Consider the following 22,520-nt stretch of genomic DNA (forward strand, 5'->3'; position numbering starts at 1 on the left):
AACCGGCCGGTGCACAGAGACAGTAGAGTTTGAGGTAAAAATGGATTGTAATTTTTCAACTCCCCTCAATGGGACCGTAAGATAGTGGAGTGTCATGGATAATGAACCAGGTTAAGAAAAGGAGGGGTGGGGGGCCTGTCAGTCAGTAACGAACAGCGACAGCAGCAGGCACTTACTGATGTGGGAATGCTGATGAACAAGCCAAGGCTAATTTAAGTTAATGAATATGAAATATGCATCAAATTTCCCTTTCAAAATGATCTGCATGAGCATAACTGATGGAAGAGGAAATGAATCTGCATTAACTAGTCAGCGTTAAGTTTCTAAAGGCTGATTATATGATGGATGTGGTTCTCAAATGGTCATGTTACACATATTAGTCCTTAGACCCCTGAATTATACAGTCCACAGTTTAGGTACAGCAGATAACTATTAGTCTTTTTAAGGACCACTTAAATTAGATAATCTCTCTGAATTCAACTTGAATTGCATTAAAGCCTCTGTGTGAAGGTTTAACAATGTGTGACTTTGGTGCCCCAAGTGGTAGTGTTGGAAAAGACACTCTAGAGCAGTGTTATCCAACCCTGCTCCTGGAGAGCTACTGCCCTGTTTGTTGTAGGTATCTCCCCACTGTAACACACCGGATTCTAATAATTAACTCATTATCAAGCAGCTGAAGCTTGTCAAAGGATTTGACAAGTTAATTATTAGAATCAGGTGTGTTAGAGTGGATAGAGCAGGGTTCAATAGAGACCACTGCTCTAGAGGACAGCAGCACACATCCCCAACATAGACATAGACAGCACCAATTTTCACCAGGGTGGTCTCTACAAACAAAACTTTGTGACATCAGAATAATCTGAAAGATTATATAATCACATTGAAAAAAATATACACACAGGGGCTTTAAATTACTCATAATCATAATCCCACTATGTGAGTGTGTGTCCATCACATCAGTTGAACAGTTGTTGATTTGAAATGACACTGAAGGGGATTGTTCTATGTTTTCTCACACATCACGTCAACAGGTGTCCCTCTGCAACTATTTCACATTGTGTAACAGACCTGAACTATCTGATTTTCTGTGGCTCGAGGCTAATTATGTATGGTGATTGAAAACAAAATGCAAATTTGCTCAGAATAAAAAGCACTGTAAGCACTCAGTAATTTCACTAACAGTCATATGCCCTTATGTTATACACACCGACGACACAAAAATATCTACTCATTACGTGGTATGAAAGCTTTAAAGTGTTCATCCCTCCTCTTTTCCCTCAGCTGGTCAGGTTTATGCCCCAGCTCCTGTCACTCATCTTAGGGAGCTATCCATCTTAAAACAGCATCCAGCCTGAGGTTAATGTAACAGGCAGCTTTTGCTGTGGCTTCCCAACAATTTCTGATGATGTCAGTTCACCAATAGCCATGCCTGTGGTCATTTAAAAAGAAGAGTCCCACCCTTAGGCAAGCCTCTGATTCACCATGTATCTCCCCGAAGAGGTTTTTCACTCTTTCACTTTATCCAAAGGACAGATACATGGTATTGGGATATTGTCTTCTACTCATACTTTCACCTAAATAGATACCTATTACTATAGTATTTAGTGTTAAACCCTGTGTGAACATCTATAGGAATCATTATTGAGCACGAGACACTGTCATCACGGTTCAGTTTTTGTCCCATTCTACTTCGGCTTTATTTATGTACACACCGATAATCCTGTAATAATGTCATTAAACCTTCATCATCTAACAATAGACCTTTTTCATTGCAGCCATTGTACCATAGCAAGGGAATCACAGGTGTATATTAACAATGTCTCTGTTCCATTAAGTGTTACAGTGAGGCGGTATGCAAAATACATGGCCTTGAGGAACTGGTATACCTACCTAAATAGAATACGGCAATTATTAATGTTATGAATTAGACCAACGTTCCACTTGCCAAGACAGAGTAAAATGTCTACTGTGACTGCACAGAATGTCCATTGTATTTAGTCTAAACTCCTGAGTTTCATGTAGTACTATAGAGTCAATTTACAGACTGTCCACTGGGAACATGTTCGATGTACTGTGCTGAAAGAGAAGGACTCAAAGCTCAGTTTAATTACAGTATTTACACAAGGATAGCCACAAGGGGCATCACAGTAGTATCTAAAAAAAATAAACTGCAAGCTGATACAGATTATTGGTACACAGAACAAGCAGTTTATTAACTTGATAACACCACAGCATGAGCACACAAAGTGCTGACGACCAACCATGCTACCTCACATACTGTACGTCACAGTGTAGCTGCTTATTCTAGCTCTCTGCTTGGTTACACAGTGTGCCCATCTACTTGTATTACCCACTACCTTGACGTCTCCTCTTCAGAATTTGCTCCCTCTGGATCACAGGGTTATAAAAAAACTATAACTCTTTACTCTAGATTTGTGACATGACTATAGAACTCACACCTTAAGGCAACATAGGCATCATAAACATTTGCTAACTTAAAGCGACTGGCAGGTTCAGTAATCACCAGTTTCCACTTTACCTCTTTAGCAGGATATTACATTACACTTTCATATCCTGTCTTACAACAGGTTTACACTCTCTACCAAACCTTGTCTCTATCGGACCCTCTGGTGTGTTTTCTATAAAGTCCATTACTTTCACTCAGTCTCTGACAAGAGCTCTGGTGCTGTGTTTCCGTTCCTATTGCTAGTGCTCGCTTTCATAATCTCTGTGTTCGCTGTTGCTACTCCTGGTGGCACAAGTTGTACATGTCGCCTGTTCCTTCTCAACTCTCCTCCCTCTCAGTGAGTCCACTTGGTATGTTCGCTGAGTACAGGTCTACCGGATGACAGATGCTGGTACTTTCCATGCCTTGTGCTCAGCCAACTTTAACAGAACTTGATCTCCCGGTTGTAACAGTGGCAAGTCCTTTACTGCGTATCTCCCATTCAAGTACAATGCTTGTTGCTGCTTAGCCTCTGCATCTGATGAGGTCTTTACTAGGCCACTTAGTGATTCCTTTTGAGTCGAGGGACTGTGGTTCTGATCCCTGTCTCATGAGCAGTTCAGCAGGGCTTAACACCAGTAGAGGTCATTGTTGTTGCTTGTAGCACATTAATGCTAATGGTGGATGTGCTTTGCAGTTTGAACAGCATGTTCTGCATGTCCATTAACCTGAAGGTTGTGGGGACTGGACGTGATATGCACAGTGTCATAGTGTCTGCAAAAGTCTTTTCAGGTCTCACTGGTGTACTGTGGAACATTATCACTGACTATTGGGTCAGGAAGGCCAAATCTTGCAGATGTGGACTTAAACTAGTCTGTTATTTGGCAAGTGCAAGATTTCCAAGTAAGGTGAGTAATAGTCTGATATCACAATATAGTGCTTGACTTAATACTCACATATGTCCGTGGCTATCTTTTGCCCTGGTCATTCAGGCAGAGGTGTGGGTTGTAGTGGCTCTTTGCACTGTGTATGCTTGTTTTTGTGGCAGAGGTGGAAGAGGAACAGCGTGGAAACATCTTTTTCCACACTGTTTAATATCAGCGGATATTTTAGGCCACCACAGTTTCCGTTGCACGTTCTCTACATTTTGACAGGCTTCAATGTCCATCATGTATGCACGCGCTCCAGTATTTCCTGTCTCATTGACTGTGGAATTACAATGTGACAGCCTAGAACGATAAGGCCCTCACATGTTGACAGGGAATCTTTCACTGTGTAGGAGTGTTTTTTTGCACTGTTTATGATGCTACTCACTTTTTCAGAATATCCATCACTGATCAGCTACTGGACACTTGTTAGCTGCTCATCCCTCTGGGTAGCAGACCTTATCATGTCCAGTTTGTGCTGTGATATTGGCCAACTGTGGGTGACCGCATTAATGTGACAAGCAATGATTGTTTCTGTGGTGTTGCCTGGGTGACCAGGCATCAGCAATGACCAGTGTTTTCCCTGGTGCATATTCTGGCTTGGCATTGAACCGCATCAGCCACATCGGTACTCTTTGACATGGCACTGGTACCATATCCAAATCCATACTGGTTATCAGTAGCACCAGAGGCTCAAGATGTGTGATAAGTTGGAATCTGTCAATGCCTACCAGGTACTCTTGGAATCTCTCAGAGACCCATACGCCTACTAAACATTCTCTCTCAATTTGTGCATACCTGGTTTCTGTGTTTGTCAGTGTCCTGGAAGACTCAAACAGTTGTCTGTCTTTGTGGGTCATACTGAGCCAAGATGGGTGAGGTGATAAGGGCTTGAGTCACTAAAAACCTAAAACTGAACCGTGGTAAATGATGCCACTTGTGCTATAAGACAAGAATGCAGGAGAGCTAAACGCAGATGGGGAAAAACGAGATGCAGGCGTCATTGGCTCCCTGTACAATTTAACATTGGTTTTAAGATTTTACAGTTTAAGCCCCCACACTCTGGAACAAACTGCCTTTCCATGTTAGGCTGGCCCCCACACTGCCTGTTTTTTAAATCCCCGTCTTTCTTTGGCTTTTAACTCAGTATTAGAGTTGTCTTTTGTCTGTTACAGTAGTCTGTATGCGTTTACTGTGTTGTACAGCACTGTGGTCAACTGCTGTTGTTTTTAAATGTGTATAAATAAATTTGACTTGACTTGACATTCAGTGGTATCTGCAAAAAGCCTGAAGCTGTATCCAGATACATGAAGACCATGGAACCTGACAGCTTGGCCAATGTTTCCTCTGTTGTTGGTAGTTGATACCTCTTTCTTTTGATTCCTCATTTCAGTCTGTAGGATGCATGACTTTCTCATGTCCTGCTCCTCCATTAGCTGCAACTCAGTTTGGACTTTAGCGAGACGTGCTAGAGGGGCTCTTCTGGCTCAGTGTACAGCTCCCTCTCTTTAGTGGATCTTGACTGGGTCTGTTAAGATGTTAAGAGTCCCCTGATGTGTTGCCCTAACCTGTTTTACTCTTTTTAAAATTCCCATCTCTACCGCTGTCTGTCTCCTCTAGACACTTTTGCTATCTGTATGTTAAAGACACAGCCATTTATCACATTATCTTCTGTAACATGGAAACAGGAATATTAATAGAACCATCTTCATGTCAGTAATTCAGATTAATGCCTTAGTGGACTTGGACATAATCAGATTATTAAGTACATCTGCTTTGTGTTTGCTATTGTCAGAACCATGTAAGAACCAGAGAGACTGACTTGTCTATAAAGCTGGTGATGTTTAAGTTGGGACATTCTAGACTGTGTCTGAAACCTGATCAAATATCGTTGAAAAAACAGTGATATAGTGCTTTTTTTAAGGCTGCACAAATCTATCATTTTATCATGACAATGGATTAATTGATAATGGGTAATGTGGAAGGAGTCTCACACAGTCATGAACCCACAGAGAATGATTACCAGACTGCTATTACACATCACTCTACGGATTGGCTCAACTTTACTGATCTGTTTGGTTTTCCATCAGGCAACAGTAGTACATAGTACCTGGTACCTTTTTTTGGTATAATCTCTGTTGAGGTTCCAAGAGAGCTGAGCTGAGCTCTCTTTCTCTCTTGCTAGTGCTCTCAGCTCACTCCTACTCCCTCTCTCTCTCTTTTCTCCAGTCTTTCTTAAAACAAGTCTGGAAGCTGACAGCAAAGCCTAACTTTACTTTTAACATTATCAAACAAAGAGAAATGTCCTCCCCTTGTCCTTAACTAGCCCTAAATCAATACTATTATACAGTATTTCCATGTTTATGAATGACGTGGCACACAAGTTGATGCAGCTGTGCTGAGTGTGTTTGACCAATCAGTGACAGTCGGGTAATATCTACAGTGGTCAATGAAATCCAGAAAAAAGTACCTGGTACCAAAAGAGAGTTGAGTAAAGTCAAGATGAGTTGGTACTGTGGTGGAAACATTAGCATAGTCCGTAACTCTACTGTTTTTGTTCACTCTCACTTCTCTAATTAGTTCTCTGTGGCAGGCAGCTGTCTTCAGCTCAAACAAACCTACTTTATATTACCTGACCAGCAAAAAAACAGCACATTGACAAAGTTGGTGACAAGCGAGTGAACAAAGTGGAGCATTTATAGCAGATACTCCAAAGCAGAGCTAAAGGACTTACATTTGTTGGATGGAAAAACCCATTCAAAATTCATTTTAGTTTTTAAAATAAGCAACTTTATTTACACTCTGGAATTAGATTTTGGTCATTTCTTAAAGCTAGGGTACAAATTGCTCGTTAAAACACATGAAATGTTTATCTGTGACAAACTTAAATATATTGTGACAGTTGCACAAGAGATTATTACCATAGCGACTGGTCACTAGACAGACTAATAGTACTCATACTAGACTAAGTATGACAGTTCAGCAAAACCTCTGAATGTAATTAATTGAGAGGATGTGTTTTACTATTCATGAATTCAATATTTGCAAGAGGAAGACTTTGGAAGATTTGTTAAAAAAAGTTGACATATTTAAAGTCTACTCATTTTAATTCTGAAGACTGAAATGTCCAGTTTTACTGTTGGTTTGTTAATGCATCAGTTGTGTTCTTGAGGCAAAGCAGACTCTTGATACAGTGTCTCACAACTCTTTGTCAAATCCAGCTTGCCTCCTGCTGGATGTTGATGTGACGTGTGAAGTGAGTTGGCGTATAGCGTCAAGCGAACTTTCTCTTGTACTTTTCCTCTTTATACAAAACAGCAAACAACTGAAGTTCCAAATTTCATTTTGCCATTATCAAGCTCACAACGTCACAGCACAGCAATCACACTATAATGAACTTCCAGAAGCAATTAAAGCCTCTTTCCTGTGGAGGGACCTTCATGAATACAAGAAAGACAGCTTTCTCACAGCCTGTAATCACAGAGCATTCAAGCCGAGGTGTCACATTGGTTTTTGTTGTTTGCCAAAAAATCCCTTCAGGAGGCATCAGTCAGGTCCACTAATCAGCACGATTCCACCTGACAAAACTAATGGTACTTAATTGGTATGGCACACCACTGCTTCCCTCACACTTCATATCAGAACATAAACTAGAATTCAAGTATGAGCTGTACATGTATTGGCTGTAGACGATGTTGGAACAGTATTCACACAGTATTTTAAGGTTTCCAGCTGGTCTATCCTGAGGGTCCACACATCTCCTAAGTGAGTCATAGTCCAAATGTACAATTATGTAACACCGACTCAAATTAATTTTCTGAACATGAAAACAAAACATAAACAGAGTGCAACAAGGGCTTAAACCAACAGAATAAAGAATTCCAAAAGGAAGCGCAATTTAGGCTTATAAACCATCACTAAAAGCACTGCAACAACATTTGGAACTGAATTGGGTTTACTGAGGCTTTTAAAAACCCTTTAATTCACACAGGATAACATTTAATATGCCTAATAAGAGGAACAACAGGCCAATAAAGCAGGAGCTCTGCTGAGACAAATAAAGAGAGGGAAAGTAATATTCAAGCGATGCTGGCTTGTTGTGGAAGGTCTCTATTAATCGGTAAAACAAAGTTTAAAGGGGTACTCAAGTGATTTAGGATTGCACTTATGAAACATTTGTCAAAATTGAAGCAGCAGAGGAAGAGAGACATCTGGACTTTTAGTCGTTAAACTCCAAAAGTACTGGATCCTACTTTACCATGATGCGACTGGAAAGGGTCTTCTATCAGACCCTTCCTATTAATGATTGCTTACTTCTTTCAAACCCCACATGTCCAGATTTTCATAGGGGTGTAACGGTACACAAAATTCACAGTTTGGTGTCCATCTTGGTTTTGGGGTCATGGTTTGGAGAAAAAAAAAGTAGAAAATTATGTTTTGGTCCTTTATTTTGAAAAAGGTAAACATCCAATAATGGCTCATTGGCCAAAACTATTACTGCAACAGTTCAGTTGTTCTGCAGTGGAAACAGAAGACAATCTTTGTTTTTTTTTTGTAGGGTAGAATGAATACACATTAATGCCACACTTGAAATGTCTCATTGCAGTTAGCATAGTATTGACCACTCCTTCATCTCTCCTCTCTCACTTTCACAGGTTATCAATCTGGGTGATAGAGGCATCTGTATTTTGGTGTGTTGTTATTAAGTTAATGTATCATGTGTTTTCAACATACATTTAGTTTCATTTGATGGATTATAGTGTGCTACTCCCATAGGATTCAATAGAATTGGCACCAAGCAGAACACTGGGGCGTTACTATTATGTCATAATGACTCCTTCCTTCTTCTATAGTTTCCTCAACTGGGACTGTTTCACTACAGAGATAATAGTGTAATCTTTTAATAACAGTGCTGCACTTGGTCAGGGTCTCTCATTTGTCAGTCTGACTGAAGCAACACAAGAGGGTAACCAAGGTGATTTTACTATCTTAGCATACATGTATGAGTATGCAACAGCTAAGTGGTGCAAAGACAAAATGTTTCAGAAACTGGCACTCTAGAATGATTGTTCTGAATGAGGATTATTAAACTATTTCAACAGTAATAGTTTGGGTCACAGCTTATTCTTCGCACAACTGCATGCACCAAATTGTCACGGTGTGGACATGACGATGAATACATGTCCTATTACACTCCTAGTTTTTAACATAGACTTACTGTTAAAAATTAAAGCCTAAACCGAGATAACAATGATAATACCTGTCACAGTAACTGCTTTAATTGGACGATATATTGTCTTGCGATAATAATCGCGAAAAACGATATTATTGTCATTTGAAGATCATTTTATACCACTGATATAACATAAAAGCATACAAATGCAAGGGAGGCAAGAGGTGGGATTGGAGAGTGGGCGCTACATTTCTGTAAAAACACAGACTGTCATTATGGTTGGGGACACAGTGAGGAATGGAGGACACTACTTGTTTAGCCAATGTGACATGAATAGCCTCTTAGCTGCTAATGTGAAGTGTGGCAATATTGAGGTAATAAAATGATCAATGCCATGAGCATACAATAAGCCCATATACAGGCATGATGATGCTGATAATTACTCCTTGTGATGACTACACTGAACTTAATGTGTTCAACCAGAGAGCTCCCATCAAGAGTTTTGTTTTCGTAAAAACCCTGAAAACCTATTAAATGAATCAGCTTCTTACCATGAAGGCTGATAAGACATTTTTTCAGACATATTTTCTGATAAAGTGAAAGATTTCTTTCTGAAGTGGGCAGAACTCATCTAGAAAAAACTCAAACTGAATCAAAATTTTATGACAGTCATTTTTTTTTGCTCATGTTCCAGCTCGGTCAATCAAATATGCTCAAATCATACCCACACAGTTTTGGTGATAGAGAGTGTATTCAAATGTTAAACAGTTAATACATAGTACCATGATTTTAGAATTTGACCAAAATGTGCTTTTGACTTGCAAACCAGTACTAATTAAATGTGTCAGTGTCAAGTTTTTCCATTTCAGTGCCAAATCAAAGGTTTCCCCTCTCAGAATTTAAATGAAACTTTCCATCTTCCACCGACACTAATGAAATTCTTTCAGGGGAAGCTCTTGAAGGTAGTATGACCCATGACATCTACTCCACGGTATTGAACTCTAAGGTGTCTGCCCTTCAATTCATTTTAAAATGTTATTTAACAATTGAATGATCAAATCAAACTATTTAGCTTTGGTCAGGAAGGAACTATTGGTGTCGATCCCAGAGAAGCTTTTGAAAATTAGGTTTTTTTTCTTCACATTTGAGTGTGTGAGTGACGACTCATGTGAAACTAACTGAAATTTTGCTGATGTGGCACCCCTTCATCCAGGACTGCAAGCAGCTTAAAATAAGCACATACTGCACATATTGCTCGACCCAGCTACGATTACTGAAGCCGCTCTGCATTTGTTGGCTTTTAGGCTTAAACCATCTGAGGCCACACTGATATTCTTATTGAAGGTCAGTCTAAGTAGCCCCGGTCAGGACTGAAACCACCTACATGCAGTGAGGCGCTACATTAATGCACAAGAAAAAGATCTTTTCTGTATCTTCACCGAGAGATGAGAAAACGAAAACTTCGGGGTTAAAGGCCACAGGCTTTGATTCTGTGTTTGATTCGAATGAATAATACATCTTATTGCCTATTGCTGCTAATGTCTGTGTTAACAGAGGAAACAGGTCTGTGATATAGACATACCTGCAACCTAACTACTGCTTTCCTCTTTCACTCTCTTTCATTTTCTAAATTCAACAATCATTTAAAATTGACAAAATGTTCTGAAACTCATGTAACATCATTCACTTTTTTTTTTAGAGGACACTTTCTAAATGTAAAATAACTGGCTGCTTGGTGTATAGCAATATGTCTTATCCTATGAAAACATGGCTGTATGTTAACTATATGTATCATAAAGCTGACACAATAATAAGTGTATAATATAATATAATATAATATAAGAATGGTCTTATACAGCATACGTGTACAGTGACATAAGGTTTTTTTTTTAAATCAGTGTCACTCTGATACAAAGCTCCATCAAACTGTACAAGCTGTAAAACATCAACTGAATATTCATCTGCTTTTGACCATGGTGTACTTTTTGCAGCGTGTACTCCTCTGGCAGTGCTGACGTTTGCTGTGACAATAGCCAAGGACAGTGCGTGTGACAGCTCAGACACACTGAGCTCCAAATTTCACCCTTTGCTTTTTACTTCCGTATCTCTGCACTCTTAAGTCCAACTGCTCAGAATAATCGCAACATTTTCACTCCAGCTGAAACATTTCCATGCTGAGTTATTGAGCCTTTGCCCCAATTCACACTGTCCAGTTTAAATCATCACTTGTTTTCATCTTTCCATTAATACCCCTTTTTTAAAGGCATATTTGTATTTTTTTAAGGGGGGGGGGGGTTGTATGAGGTGATTATACATAGTCAGTGTATCACCTGCAGTGGATTTGGGTCAGCAGCCTCCCAGTTTGGAGAATTATGGAAGCTGAGTAAAAAAAATCAATATCAGTTTAAAAGTACACTATATTTACAATATTTTCACTTTCTGTGGCACTACATTCTCTCAACTGGACAACTTCCGTATTTCTACAATATGAAAGAGGCGCATTGTATTACAACTCTCAGATCAGTTGTTTGGGTCAGAAAGTGCTGCGGCAGGCATTGATCTTTGTGGTGTGCCTTTATTTAGGTGAGTAACATACACTTTACTGCTGTCCCCGTCCACAACAGTACAGTACTCCAGGCTGCTTCTCCAGACCCAAATCTACTGCAGCTAATATACTGATATATACCTAGAAGTCCTCATGCCACCAAAGTATTCATTTAATAATACGTTTTCATGCACCACCACTGAGACGAAACATTCAACTCATTTGTTTGAAGAGCTTCACTCAAATCAAATTTAAACATTTGAGCTTCAACTTATTTTGTTATTCTTTGGTTTATAGATTTAAATCTACTGGAAAAACTTTTATAAAAAGGCCTTGAAAACCTATTTTCTATATTTTGTTATTTCACATGAGAGATTTCTTTATTTGTGCTTCATCCTTGGTTTTGTAAATCTTATATAATGTCACATATACAGTACCTTTAGCAGCAATTGAATCAAAATGTTATGACAGTTGTGGGGTTGTGTACTTATGTTGCCAGCCTGATAAAAACAGTCATAATAAAGCACTTTGAGTTTTTGAATGTTTAACAATCTAAAAGTAACAATTTGAACTTTTGAAAGATAAAAACTTTTGCTTGTGAGATCAGAAACCAAGTTTTAAGGGGCTTTAAACCAGTCGGATTCACTTGGACGAATATTACCATTGGTACCGTGATTTTAGAGTTTCACCAAAGTGTGCTCTTGTTAGGCATAAAACCTTTTTTTTCTTTTCTGAACTCTAACTTTGACTTTTGAGCATTTAGTAATGAACATAAGAGAAATCTTTAAGATTTGAATTCACATATTCAGGGACTTTCTGAGAGAAGTGGACTGAATCCTTTCCTTCCTACTAGAAATGTTTGGCTTTGCTGTTTAAAGGCTTTTTGACAACACCCATCTGAAAGCACTGCTTTACTGTCTCAAGGTTTGCGTTTCCATTTTCCAAAAGGCCGAGTTTATTTTACATGTAACCCTAAAGTTATTCCAGCCAGTGCAATCACCAGCTACAATAAGATCACAAAGCTTTATCTCACCGGTGTTGAGATCCTTATACTCTTGGGAGATGTGCTCGTTCTGGTGCACCCACTCCCCGTTGCATTTGAAGAAGATCTGTAAGGCCGGTGCAGCTCGACAACGCAGCTTAATGGGATTGCTCTTCACAATGTAGGCGTCCTCCGGCTCCTGGATGAAGTGCGGCAGGGTTCCCTGTGCAGAGGGTAGGGTATCTGTCTGAGAGTCCCCTGTGGCACCTGCAAAAAAAACAACACCTGGGTTACTTCATGGTTTCTAAATGTCTCTTTTAAGGTGGAATGACATATCAGAACAACAGCTTCTTTAACAGAAACAATAGCACGCTTTTGAGTTTTAATTTGGACAAGCAATTTAGCAGGAAAAGACTTGCGCTTTTTGTTTTACTAACAACAGTATAATGGCGTCTGCTTGCAAATTGAACATAATTGCTCAGTGGACGATGTTTTCAACTCCCCATCTAACAAGAGCTAACTTATTCTGGAAAGGCGAAGTATACACAGAGCACCATTCTTCCTCCATCCTCTTCTGAGCAATTTGCCAATGAATGAAACCAGAGTGGACCAAGTGGAGAGAGAAATAGGAGGTGACTGATTAGCCATTTGACTGTGGAGTGTGAATGCATCTTATCTCTAGCTGGCAAGGCTCACATTTTCCACAAAAAAAAAGCCTGCCACCGTCTTTAACAACAACCACTCACAGCAGGTTAGCCCTTCTGCATTCAGTCTGGCGTGCCCCCCCGTGCAGTTCACACATCTGCTGTTCACGGTGGCAGCTCATCGATCTAAGCGCAAGTTTCGGAAACACCGATCCGAGAGACTGTGAGAGCGTGACCCCTTGTGAGGTGTGGGGCGTATGATTTTTTTTTTTTTGTTTGTTTGAAGGTAGGTCTCGGTTTACATGGCATCCTGAGCTCGTTTCCTTTGAGTAAAGAGAGAGAGCTCAGCAGGATGGCACAATAAGGAACAGGATGTTTGTGCTTTTGCCATCCCAGGGATCCTTCTCAGAATTATACCTCAGTCCCATCAAGGCAGCTCCAGCTAAGCTATTCAATGTCGTAAAAGCCCATGAAAGCTATTATGCCTGACCATCAAATCCAATTCTGTCGCCTGAAATCGAATCGGCCCTCTCACCACCTCTCTCAATCAATGTTGTCCTTGTTAAATGGGTAAATGAATGGATGCAGGTGTAAAGAGAGGGCCACACATAAAACAAATCCGGGCAGGGAGGACGCTGAATGAACAAGAATAATATGCTGACATTACCTACTGTAGGACATCTAGATGTCTTTATCATATTGCTGCTGCACAAGCTTCCTTTAGCTATTCACAGCACTATTTCACCTCGTTCCCTTTGTGCTCAACGCTTCCTGTAATAACGAACAAACGCAAGGCAGTAAAAGCGCTGCAACAAAGTCCTTCATTATTAGTAGTAGTAATATTGATGTATTTTACTGAATGTGTCCTTTTTATTTTTATGTAAGTGTATGTGTGCAAAAAACATAATGAAGTGTATTTAAAAAGTAATTTACATGATATTTTAATGCATGAAAATGTGTGAAATCATTTAATTACTCTTATCTGTGCAGATGTACTCAGGCCAGTGCACATCTGTCAGATTATTAATCCATGTTGTTTTACTACATTCACAGCCGATCACATATTCATACACAGCATTTAAAAAAAAAAACAACTAAAGAATATGCTGCGAAGAAATCAATGTGGAGATGATTTCCTAATGTTTGAAAATTACAGGCAGCACTGCAATTTGAGCCAGAGGAAGTCTTTCTTTGTCCACATATCACCACATGTGGAGGCAAGCCGTCACACAGACTACCGCAGACAAAGATGCTGTCTTCATCTCAGCTCTTTGCTCTATAAACGACACATCCTCTGCATCAAATAGAGCCCGTTTTCTTCATCTTTTTTATTGTGACACCGGGCAGCTAATTATTATTCTCAAACTGTTGGATTTTCAAAGAAACGTTCTGTGGTCTAACCCGGTGAGACCTGCGCCGTGTCGACACATACGGTATCTGTTGGGAGAGCTATTTCAGAAAAGAACATCGCCGCTCCCCCGTCTGCACATTGTGCTGTGTCTCCTGCAAACTTCGGAGGCGTTCTCCAAAAAAAGAGCAAAGATGTTCTCGCTGAGCTCATTAAAACACATTATCTTCTAACAACATATAAATATATAAGTGAACATTTCTCATTAGTGATGTGGATAAATAATGGCTACTATTACTATAACGCAATTTCTACAGAACAATGAGCATTAAATCTACATTTAAAACAACCCTGTGAAGTGTAAGGAGGATCATTTGGTGGTTGATTACAAAAGTCATCACACGGTGGTCCCTGTCTTTTTGTGTGCTTTTTTTTGTTATATATTTAACTGAAGTGCTGAAAACGTCTCAGTGGATTAACCTTTGTGTCATCCTCCCGGGTCAAACTGACCCCGTCTGTTTTGACTGTTCCTTCTTTCCTCCCTTCCTTCCTCCCTCCCTCCTTCTTTCCTTCATTTCCTTCCTCCCTTCCTCCTCCTCTCTACCTTGCTCCCTTCCTTCTTTCCTCTGTCCTTATTTCCTTCCTTTCTCCCTCCCTCCCTCTTTCCGTCCTCACTCCTACCTTCCTTCCTTCCTTCCTTCTTTCCTCCGTCCTTCCTCCCTTCCTTCTTTTCTTTCCTTCCTTCCTCCTTTCCTTCCTTCTTCCTCCTTTCCTTCCTTCCTCTCGCCCTTCCTTCTTTTCTTTCCTTCCTCCCTCCCTCCCTCCTTTCCTCCCTTCCTTCCTCCCTCCTTTCCTTCCTTCTTCCTCCCCTCCTTTCTTCCTTCCTTCCTCCCTCCTTTCCTTACTTCTTCCTCCCTTTCATCCTTCCTTCCTTGACTCGAGGACAACAGGAGGGTTAAGAAAGTTATGACCTTTTGACACAGACAAGTAACCTGGCAATATTTTAATTGTATTCCACTATTCTGCTTCAGGTCATGTCATCTGTAATCTGCTTTAACTTGTACATTAAATACACTCAGCTACATTTAATGCTTTTCTATAGTATTTTGTAGGGATTCATCATTTTCTATCTGGGGAACAGAAGCACACTATCCCAGGAATCCCATGAACTGGACTTGTTTTTAAGGTATCTGGATAGATAGATACTTTATTGTCATTGCACATAAGATACAGTAACATATATATTGTGCTTATTCCCAGAGTGTGTGTGTGTGTTTGTGTGTGTGAGAGAGAGAGAGTGAGCGTGTGTGTGATCAGAGGAGTTCAGGGGGGGTTCAACAGTTTGTCGAGATTATCTCACCCAGCCTTATACAGCAGGTAGTCTCCACATGATGAAGAGTCCTAAAGGTAGACCACAGAACCTTAACTTGCTCCTGATGTTCAGGCAGGTGAATGTGTGTGTGTGAGACTCATTATAAAGCCCTATACATGTTGTTCATTTACCATTTCTTAGGTACATTATTTTCACTTCATCAAAATAAATGTCAGGGGTCATCAGGTGATTGACACAACAGCATCACTTTGTTTAAAGGGGTAGCTTTGTGTCAATTGAATTCCTATTCTGAAACCAAAAAAACGGAAAATGAAAACCAAGCTTTTAAAAAAAAATTCTCAATTTGAAAAAAAAAAAGAAAAAGGATAAAGCATCTTACGACTTTCGATTTATAGAAAAAGGCTCAAAATCTTGTTTTTTCAATCACGAGTTTGATTTTTCTTGCTAAGGAGACGTTTATCTAAGCTTAATATGAACCATACACCTTCAACATCATTATCAACAGCTACAACATTGACAGTTCAGTCATACATAGTCTATAAATAAGCATAGAAAGTGTGAGACAACAGTGGTCTGACTACAATATTTGGGATAATATCCTGACTATTTTATCCAACTTAATATTCATTTCATTTCTCAAATGATGAACTTTTACAGCTCCAGCATGAATTGGCTGTAAAATGATCACACATCCTGTAATAATATATCACATCCACTAAGCTGTTAACAGTAACACAATCTGTAGCCAAATGAATAATCAAAGCTTAGGTCTACAACAGCACATATCAAGGATTCTACCTACCTTTTATTTGGATTGTGTTATCTAACCAGTGATGCAAAGAAGAGATTATATAGAAATAAATTAATTACACTGGATTAACAAACTTGATACTATTTCACTGTGTGTGTGTGTGTGTGCTAAGCATTAAGCTAGGGGTGTGAAATACACCCCTTGTTGCTGACATGGATTTTTTTGACCCTGACCCTGAATCAAGACTCCCTATATAAAAATCTTTAAAAAGGTAACAACACAGATTCCTGTTTCCCAGACAAAATTGAATGGCAAACGCCTCCAATTTCCATTTTTAAAATGTTGCTACAAACATTGATAATTTTTTTTTAAAAGTCCCATTTTTCATCTTTTGATTTCAGTTTCAAAAATAGGAAATTGATTGAGACGAAGGAACAAGGTTTCCAGTTTTGGAGTGACATGTTCACTGACAGTTCTCTACACCGCAATCATCAAAACTCCAGATAGAAGATCTTTTGGAAGATGTGGTGAGAAGAGTTCCAGCTGCTTGTGTCGATCCATGTTTTTTTTAATTCAATTTGTCATCCATGCATATATGTAAAAACATCAAGCCTAAAGCATTTTCACTCGTGCTGTGTCCTGTGTACAAACGGATGCCCTGTGTATAAAGCTGTATAAGAAAATCAGCTGTTTTAAATGAATTTAAAAACCTTGTGAATTGTGAATCTCTGCTCTGACAAGCTTAAAAAAAAGATTAGATTCATATGTTAATTTCTACCATTATACTTAAGACTTTCAAACCTCAGAGGTTTACTGTATATTCAGCAGTCATTTTGATGGAGAATTTTTCTTTGGCAAAAAAATCTTTCTATTTTGCCTTTAATGTTAATGAATGTCAGAGTCACAGGCATAAATTCCAGTTCTGACCGCGGCTCGTGAAAACGGCTTTTACTGCTTTCACAAATTCATATAGAAGCTTGCTAATAAAATTGAAATTGTTCAAGCAAAAAGAAACACTGCTTCAACACAATTTAAAGTGCTAACACATTTAATGGTTAGGGCATGTAATCCTCCTCCATCCAGCACCTTCCTCGCCAGTGAGCATCCGTACCCTAATCAGCTAATTGCTCTTATGATGAATAAAAATAGTGCGACGTTGGCGAGCCCGGAGAAGCCTCTTTTTCTTTTTTTTCCCCCCACATTGCACACTAACTAATGATGTGCCATGTCCTTTTCTCTTAATGTTTCAACATTCAGCACATTCAAAGGTAGGAGATAATTGGAACAAGGTGACAATCCACGCTCCATAAACCTGGAGCTGTAGCGTTTGGCTGCTCCACTCGTGATGGATGCTCATAAATATCAACCTTAATGAAGGAAATGACTACGGCGCCAATAAGTCACTTATTTCCTCATTACGCTGGTTAATTTTAACACCGCCTCTAAAACGCTCCCTCACCCTATCTGTTGCCAGTCACAGGTTTCCACCTGACTTAACATGAAGCTGAGTGCAGTGGACCTGCAGCTGATAAATGCCCTGGGTATCACTCTGCATACAGGGACACAAGCGACATGGTGGCGGTGCTGTCGACTCAGGCTGGCTGACAATGCCTCGGAGCCAGGGGACCATGTAGAACAAAAAAACAGATTCAAATCAACAGCCCTTCAGAATCATGCCAGGGCAATAAGGGTTGAGATAGAACAGGCTTTAATGACAGCGTGTGCAGTCTTGTAGCTTTAAAAGAGCAGCTTTGGAATTATATATATGGAATATTGTCTGCTAAACCTTTTCTTTAACAAACAAGCTCTGTTTGTGGTCCCTTAAGGCTGCAATGCCCATTACAACCCACGATACATAGTTGTGGGACTATAAAGAACCTGATTTGGCTGATTTTGTGCTGGAGCAAAGGTCACAGTATTCTTAGTAGCGTGACAATCAGCCAATCTCCCAGCAATCACCGTTTTGAAGCCTATTGGAAATGACAAGGCATTTCAAATGTGAGCTACTGTACTGCTCACACTACAGTCAGTTTGTGTTCAAACTCCTCAAACTGTGTTGTCATGTCAGTGTGGCAACCTACACGAATAATCTCTGACAAGGTGTACTGATTATGAGATGTGTGGCTGGTGTGAATACCTGCCATAGTTTCTTGTAGCACTCTTAATGGATACTGACCAGACATTTACTCAAGGTGTTCCAGCTACTACGTCATCTTGTTTTTTTTAGCTACAATGAAATTAAACATTTTTGTCAACTGCTGTATCCTTTGGGACAGCTCAAACTAGACAACCCACACACTCTTGGATTTAGGGGAAACGTTTTGTCTCAGATGTTCAAAATGGAAAGAGCATGTCCTTTAAGGATGATGAATGTTCTGAGATTTTGGGCTGATGGTGGCACTAAAAATGACAGGTCAGGAGTTCACCGAAAACATTAGGGTCCATCATAAAGGCACTATAGAAATAAACAGTCAGATTGTTACCATGGTTACCATTACCTGCTTGGTATCGAACATTTAATGTTAGCATTTAGAACAGAGAAGTGCTGTGCTGACCATGGCACAAAGTCACTGAAATCATGAGGGATCCTTTGAGGACTGTGTAAAAAGAATCAAACAGCTGGTTGTTGAGATATCTATCTATCTCTGGAACACAACACTGGGCAAATGGTTTGACTAATTGATATTCAGACCTTTTTGTACCACCACTAACAAGGTAAAAATGAAGTTTTTTGCATTCCTGCATGTTTTAGAAGTGTTAAACCAGGACAATGGGGATTAGATTGGTTTCAAAAAGCAGATTTAATCTTTGCAAATAACTACACAGGAAGGTGTTTCCGATTTCTAAAAATGACACTGGTGGGTAAGAAGTAGGCGACTGGGCAAGAAGTCAAGCCAATGTGATTTGGAAACCATCCCTTTCAAAGGTTAATGATGTCAAAAAAAGGTCACTGGTGTATTAACTGGCACTGGGGATGGCTCAAAAATACAATCCTTTCTTGCCATTAGTTTGACAGCTTGCCTCAGCATCAGCCCTCTGAAAAACTTGAAATGGACACTGGGAGAGAAGGGTTCCTAAAAGATCAAGCTGACAGCACTATCCGCTTCTCCTCGCCGTGCTTCTTGACTGAGTCGGACATTACTATTTCACACAGCCGCTCCACAGCCAAAGTCCTTTAAAACCACACATTCTTCCTCTCACAATCCACCAAGATCACTAGGGACTTCTCATGGATTTTTTTTTTTACAGGAGCTGAGATAGGCTTGAGGGTAAGGATGAGGAGCGTCAGCAGTGTGAGTATTGGCTTTAACATGGTGAGCACCCTCTCAGTTTTTCAGCAGGAGTCCTCGTCATTTGAAAGGCAGAGAGTCAGGAGATGTCAGACTAATCCTTGACACTGAAGGAGAAAAGTATAGAGAAGAGTGGCTGAACAAAAAATGCAGAAAAGGCTCTGCATACTGCAGGACCGGGAGACCGCTGAGTGAACCCTAGAATATAGGTGCTGGAGACACTGAGAGGACAGAAGCTCTGGTGAAAACACACACCAAAACACACGCAACCCCATTACTGGTGGGTAAATCCTCTGACATTCACTCTCATGCTAACCTTAACATGAACTCCCAGTTAAATCAGATTTGAAACCTCTAAGGACACCAGCAGGTTCGCTGTGTATACTCTGTGCCAACTACTTTCTGAAGCATTACACATATTTTTAGATACTTTTTCCTACTTTGCAGACATCCTCTAGTTTCAGTTTATTCCAGTAGGAATGTCTTGCTTGACATAGGCACAGTAATTCCTGAATTTGGTTACATTTACATATCATTGCATAATCAGTTGTAGGCAGGAAAAAGACTAAACTGCTGCATTCAAGTACATGGGGGAATTGGCAACGTTTGAGACTTGAGTTTCCGAAGTCACACCGCCACACTTCATGACATATCTTTTAAACTTATTAAGTGCATTTATATTAGCGGTTTCTTAGTTTTGATCAGAATTTTGGAGTATCCACATCGGGTATTGTGCATGTGTGCATCATATCCTGGTTTTAGATGCCTGAATAAGCTCATATCTCAGTTTCGGGAAACCTGGATATTCTACCTGGAACACTCTTGCTAGAAACTTTGATGACTGTACAAATAAAAATAACCCTTTTCAAAATGAGGGTCATCAATGTTCACTATTTGGTCCATTATCATTTCATCATAATTTTGTCAAAAGCAAACACAAACCTATCCAGTCTGAGTGAAAACACACACACACACACACACACACAGGCATATGTGTGTGCATACAAGCATGACATATTTATGTACAGCACCAGGCACACTTGCACAAGGACAGCAGAGCAAAGCAGCTGCTCTCACTGAGTAATTGAGAAGAAAATAACTCTTAGAGCAGTGAGAGATTTTCAATTTTTTTCATTTGCCGGGTGGTCCGTCAAACACGGGCTCAGGGAGGGATTGGACCTTTTTGCGGATGATGACTCAATGTGTGCAGCCTCACTTCATGAAAGGGGAGCTACATTGTTTACAGATACACATTTTGTAACATGACATTGTCAAGCAATATTCCTTGCTCCATCCCCCCCTCCCCCTCCCTGTACGCTCCCCGGTAAAGCCTCTTACATGGTCTGTAATCAATTTTAAAAGGTTGAATGCTATGCAAAGCAATTACACGGCACATGTGTCCACTTTCAGGCAGCTAGCGGGGCTGCAGTTTGAGAGGTGGGCTCCCCAGTGATTACAGAGCATAGATCTGGAGCTGTGTCAGTTATAGGTTGTTTCTGTTAGATCCTCCTGTTACACCAGAGGCCCAAGCAGCCTTACAGGCCTGATTGACTGAGACAGCCTCTGACAGTTATTGACAGGCTTGTGCACTTCCCAGAAAGGGCAACAGGGAGAGAGAGAGAGAGTGAGAGTGAAAGAGAGAGAGGGAGAAGGAGGAAGCACATCCCCAATGTTAGGGCTGCTCAAATATCCTGCTTCTGTTTAGCTTCCAAGTGGGATGTTTTCCTTTATATTATATATAAGATGTTAGATGTTACTTATGGACCGATGGGTCAATATTGGCTATTTTTAAATATCAAATTATATATCTGCCACTAACCAATTCTTCAATGACCCTCCAAAAAAAGCATGAAACGTGACTCTGTTTATTGGTTTACAGCAACTTTTACACACCCTAAAATCTAGAAATGCTTGACATTATACTCTACTGTGTAATCAGCCACACTGACTGGTAGCCTACCCAATGACACAACTTCTGAACACATAAAATGAATTACGACCATTTTCTAAGGTGGCCCCTGAGGGACAAAGCACACACAAGATTAAAAGCACAAACATTATTCTGCTTTTCTTTGTCTTACGTGATAGTAAACTGAGTATCTTTGGGTTCTGGACCGTGGGGTCGGACAAAACAAGCATTTTAAAGATGTCACCTTGGGTTTTAGGACATTGTGTCTATGTCTGTATCCTTCACTATTTTTGGACAGTTCGTAGACCACTCCATCATTAGTTGCAGTCTCGAAATGTTTGAGCGTGTCTAAGCTCCAGATTAAAAGTGAGGACACAGAAGACAGACAATTTATAAATAAATTACCTCTAATTTAAGTTGACTGTAGACTACATCATATTTCTTTATGCATTTATACCATCTTACTGTGTGTTAACCCTCTTGTTGTCCTCAGGTCAAATTAGACCCTCAAGGACAACAGGCCTTAACTAAAACATGAGGTATATTTTCATTTAAAAGAGGCCTGTCGACCATCATTTCCCAAATAATATTTGTAAAATTTGTGGTATTAAGTTGGAATGACGTTGGCTAAAAAGGTTTAACACAGAATTGGGTGATCATTTATACCTTATGCTTTGCAGCGCTGTTGTGAAACGCAAGTCATCTTCTTTGACGTTGCCTGGGAAACTCTTGGTAGCATAGTTCCTCTAAGGAATAGGGCAGTGCATAATGTGTGTGTGTGTGTAGCGAGTGTGTGGTTGAGTGAGTGGCAGAAAGGTGACGGTGAATGTGAGCGGAGTAGACGAAAAGGTTAGCAGTAAGTTTTCAATCTGGCAGTAAATGTACAGTAAAGTGTGTCAGTTAATAAAAGCTGCAGCTTCTCAAGACCAAGAAATCTCTCGTCTATCGTTTCCTTAACTGCTGAAAAAGTGAAGGTGGTTAGCTTAGAAGTTAGTAAAAAATGGGTGAGCCAAACCTGACCAGGATCACTTAAAGTGGACTGACCTTTAAGGTGGACCAAGTATTGTCATTTAAGTGTCAATCTCAACTGCTCTTAAACAAAGAATGGTGAAATGTGCGGCTGCCTTGGGGACACACTGTAAATCATAGAATATTTCCATAAAAGGAGTACCC

At 40.0% G+C, this 22,520-nt stretch overlaps 1 protein-coding gene across 1 annotated transcript in view; it reads right to left on the reverse strand.

The window, feature by feature from the left end:
- Positions 1 to 22,520, reverse strand: part of unc5db (unc-5 netrin receptor Db) — a 175,945-nt gene that overhangs the window by 118,815 nt on the left and 34,610 nt on the right. Inside the window, exon 4 of the mRNA XM_062417029.1 lies at positions 12,124 to 12,339. Within this exon, the coding sequence (XP_062273013.1) occupies positions 12,124 to 12,339 (216 nt within the window). The remainder of the gene's footprint in view (positions 1 to 12,123; positions 12,340 to 22,520) is intronic.

This window comes from Scomber scombrus, chromosome 4 (genome assembly GCF_963691925.1).
Source record: "Scomber scombrus chromosome 4, fScoSco1.1, whole genome shotgun sequence".
NCBI lineage: Eukaryota > Metazoa > Chordata > Actinopteri > Scombriformes > Scombridae > Scomber > Scomber scombrus.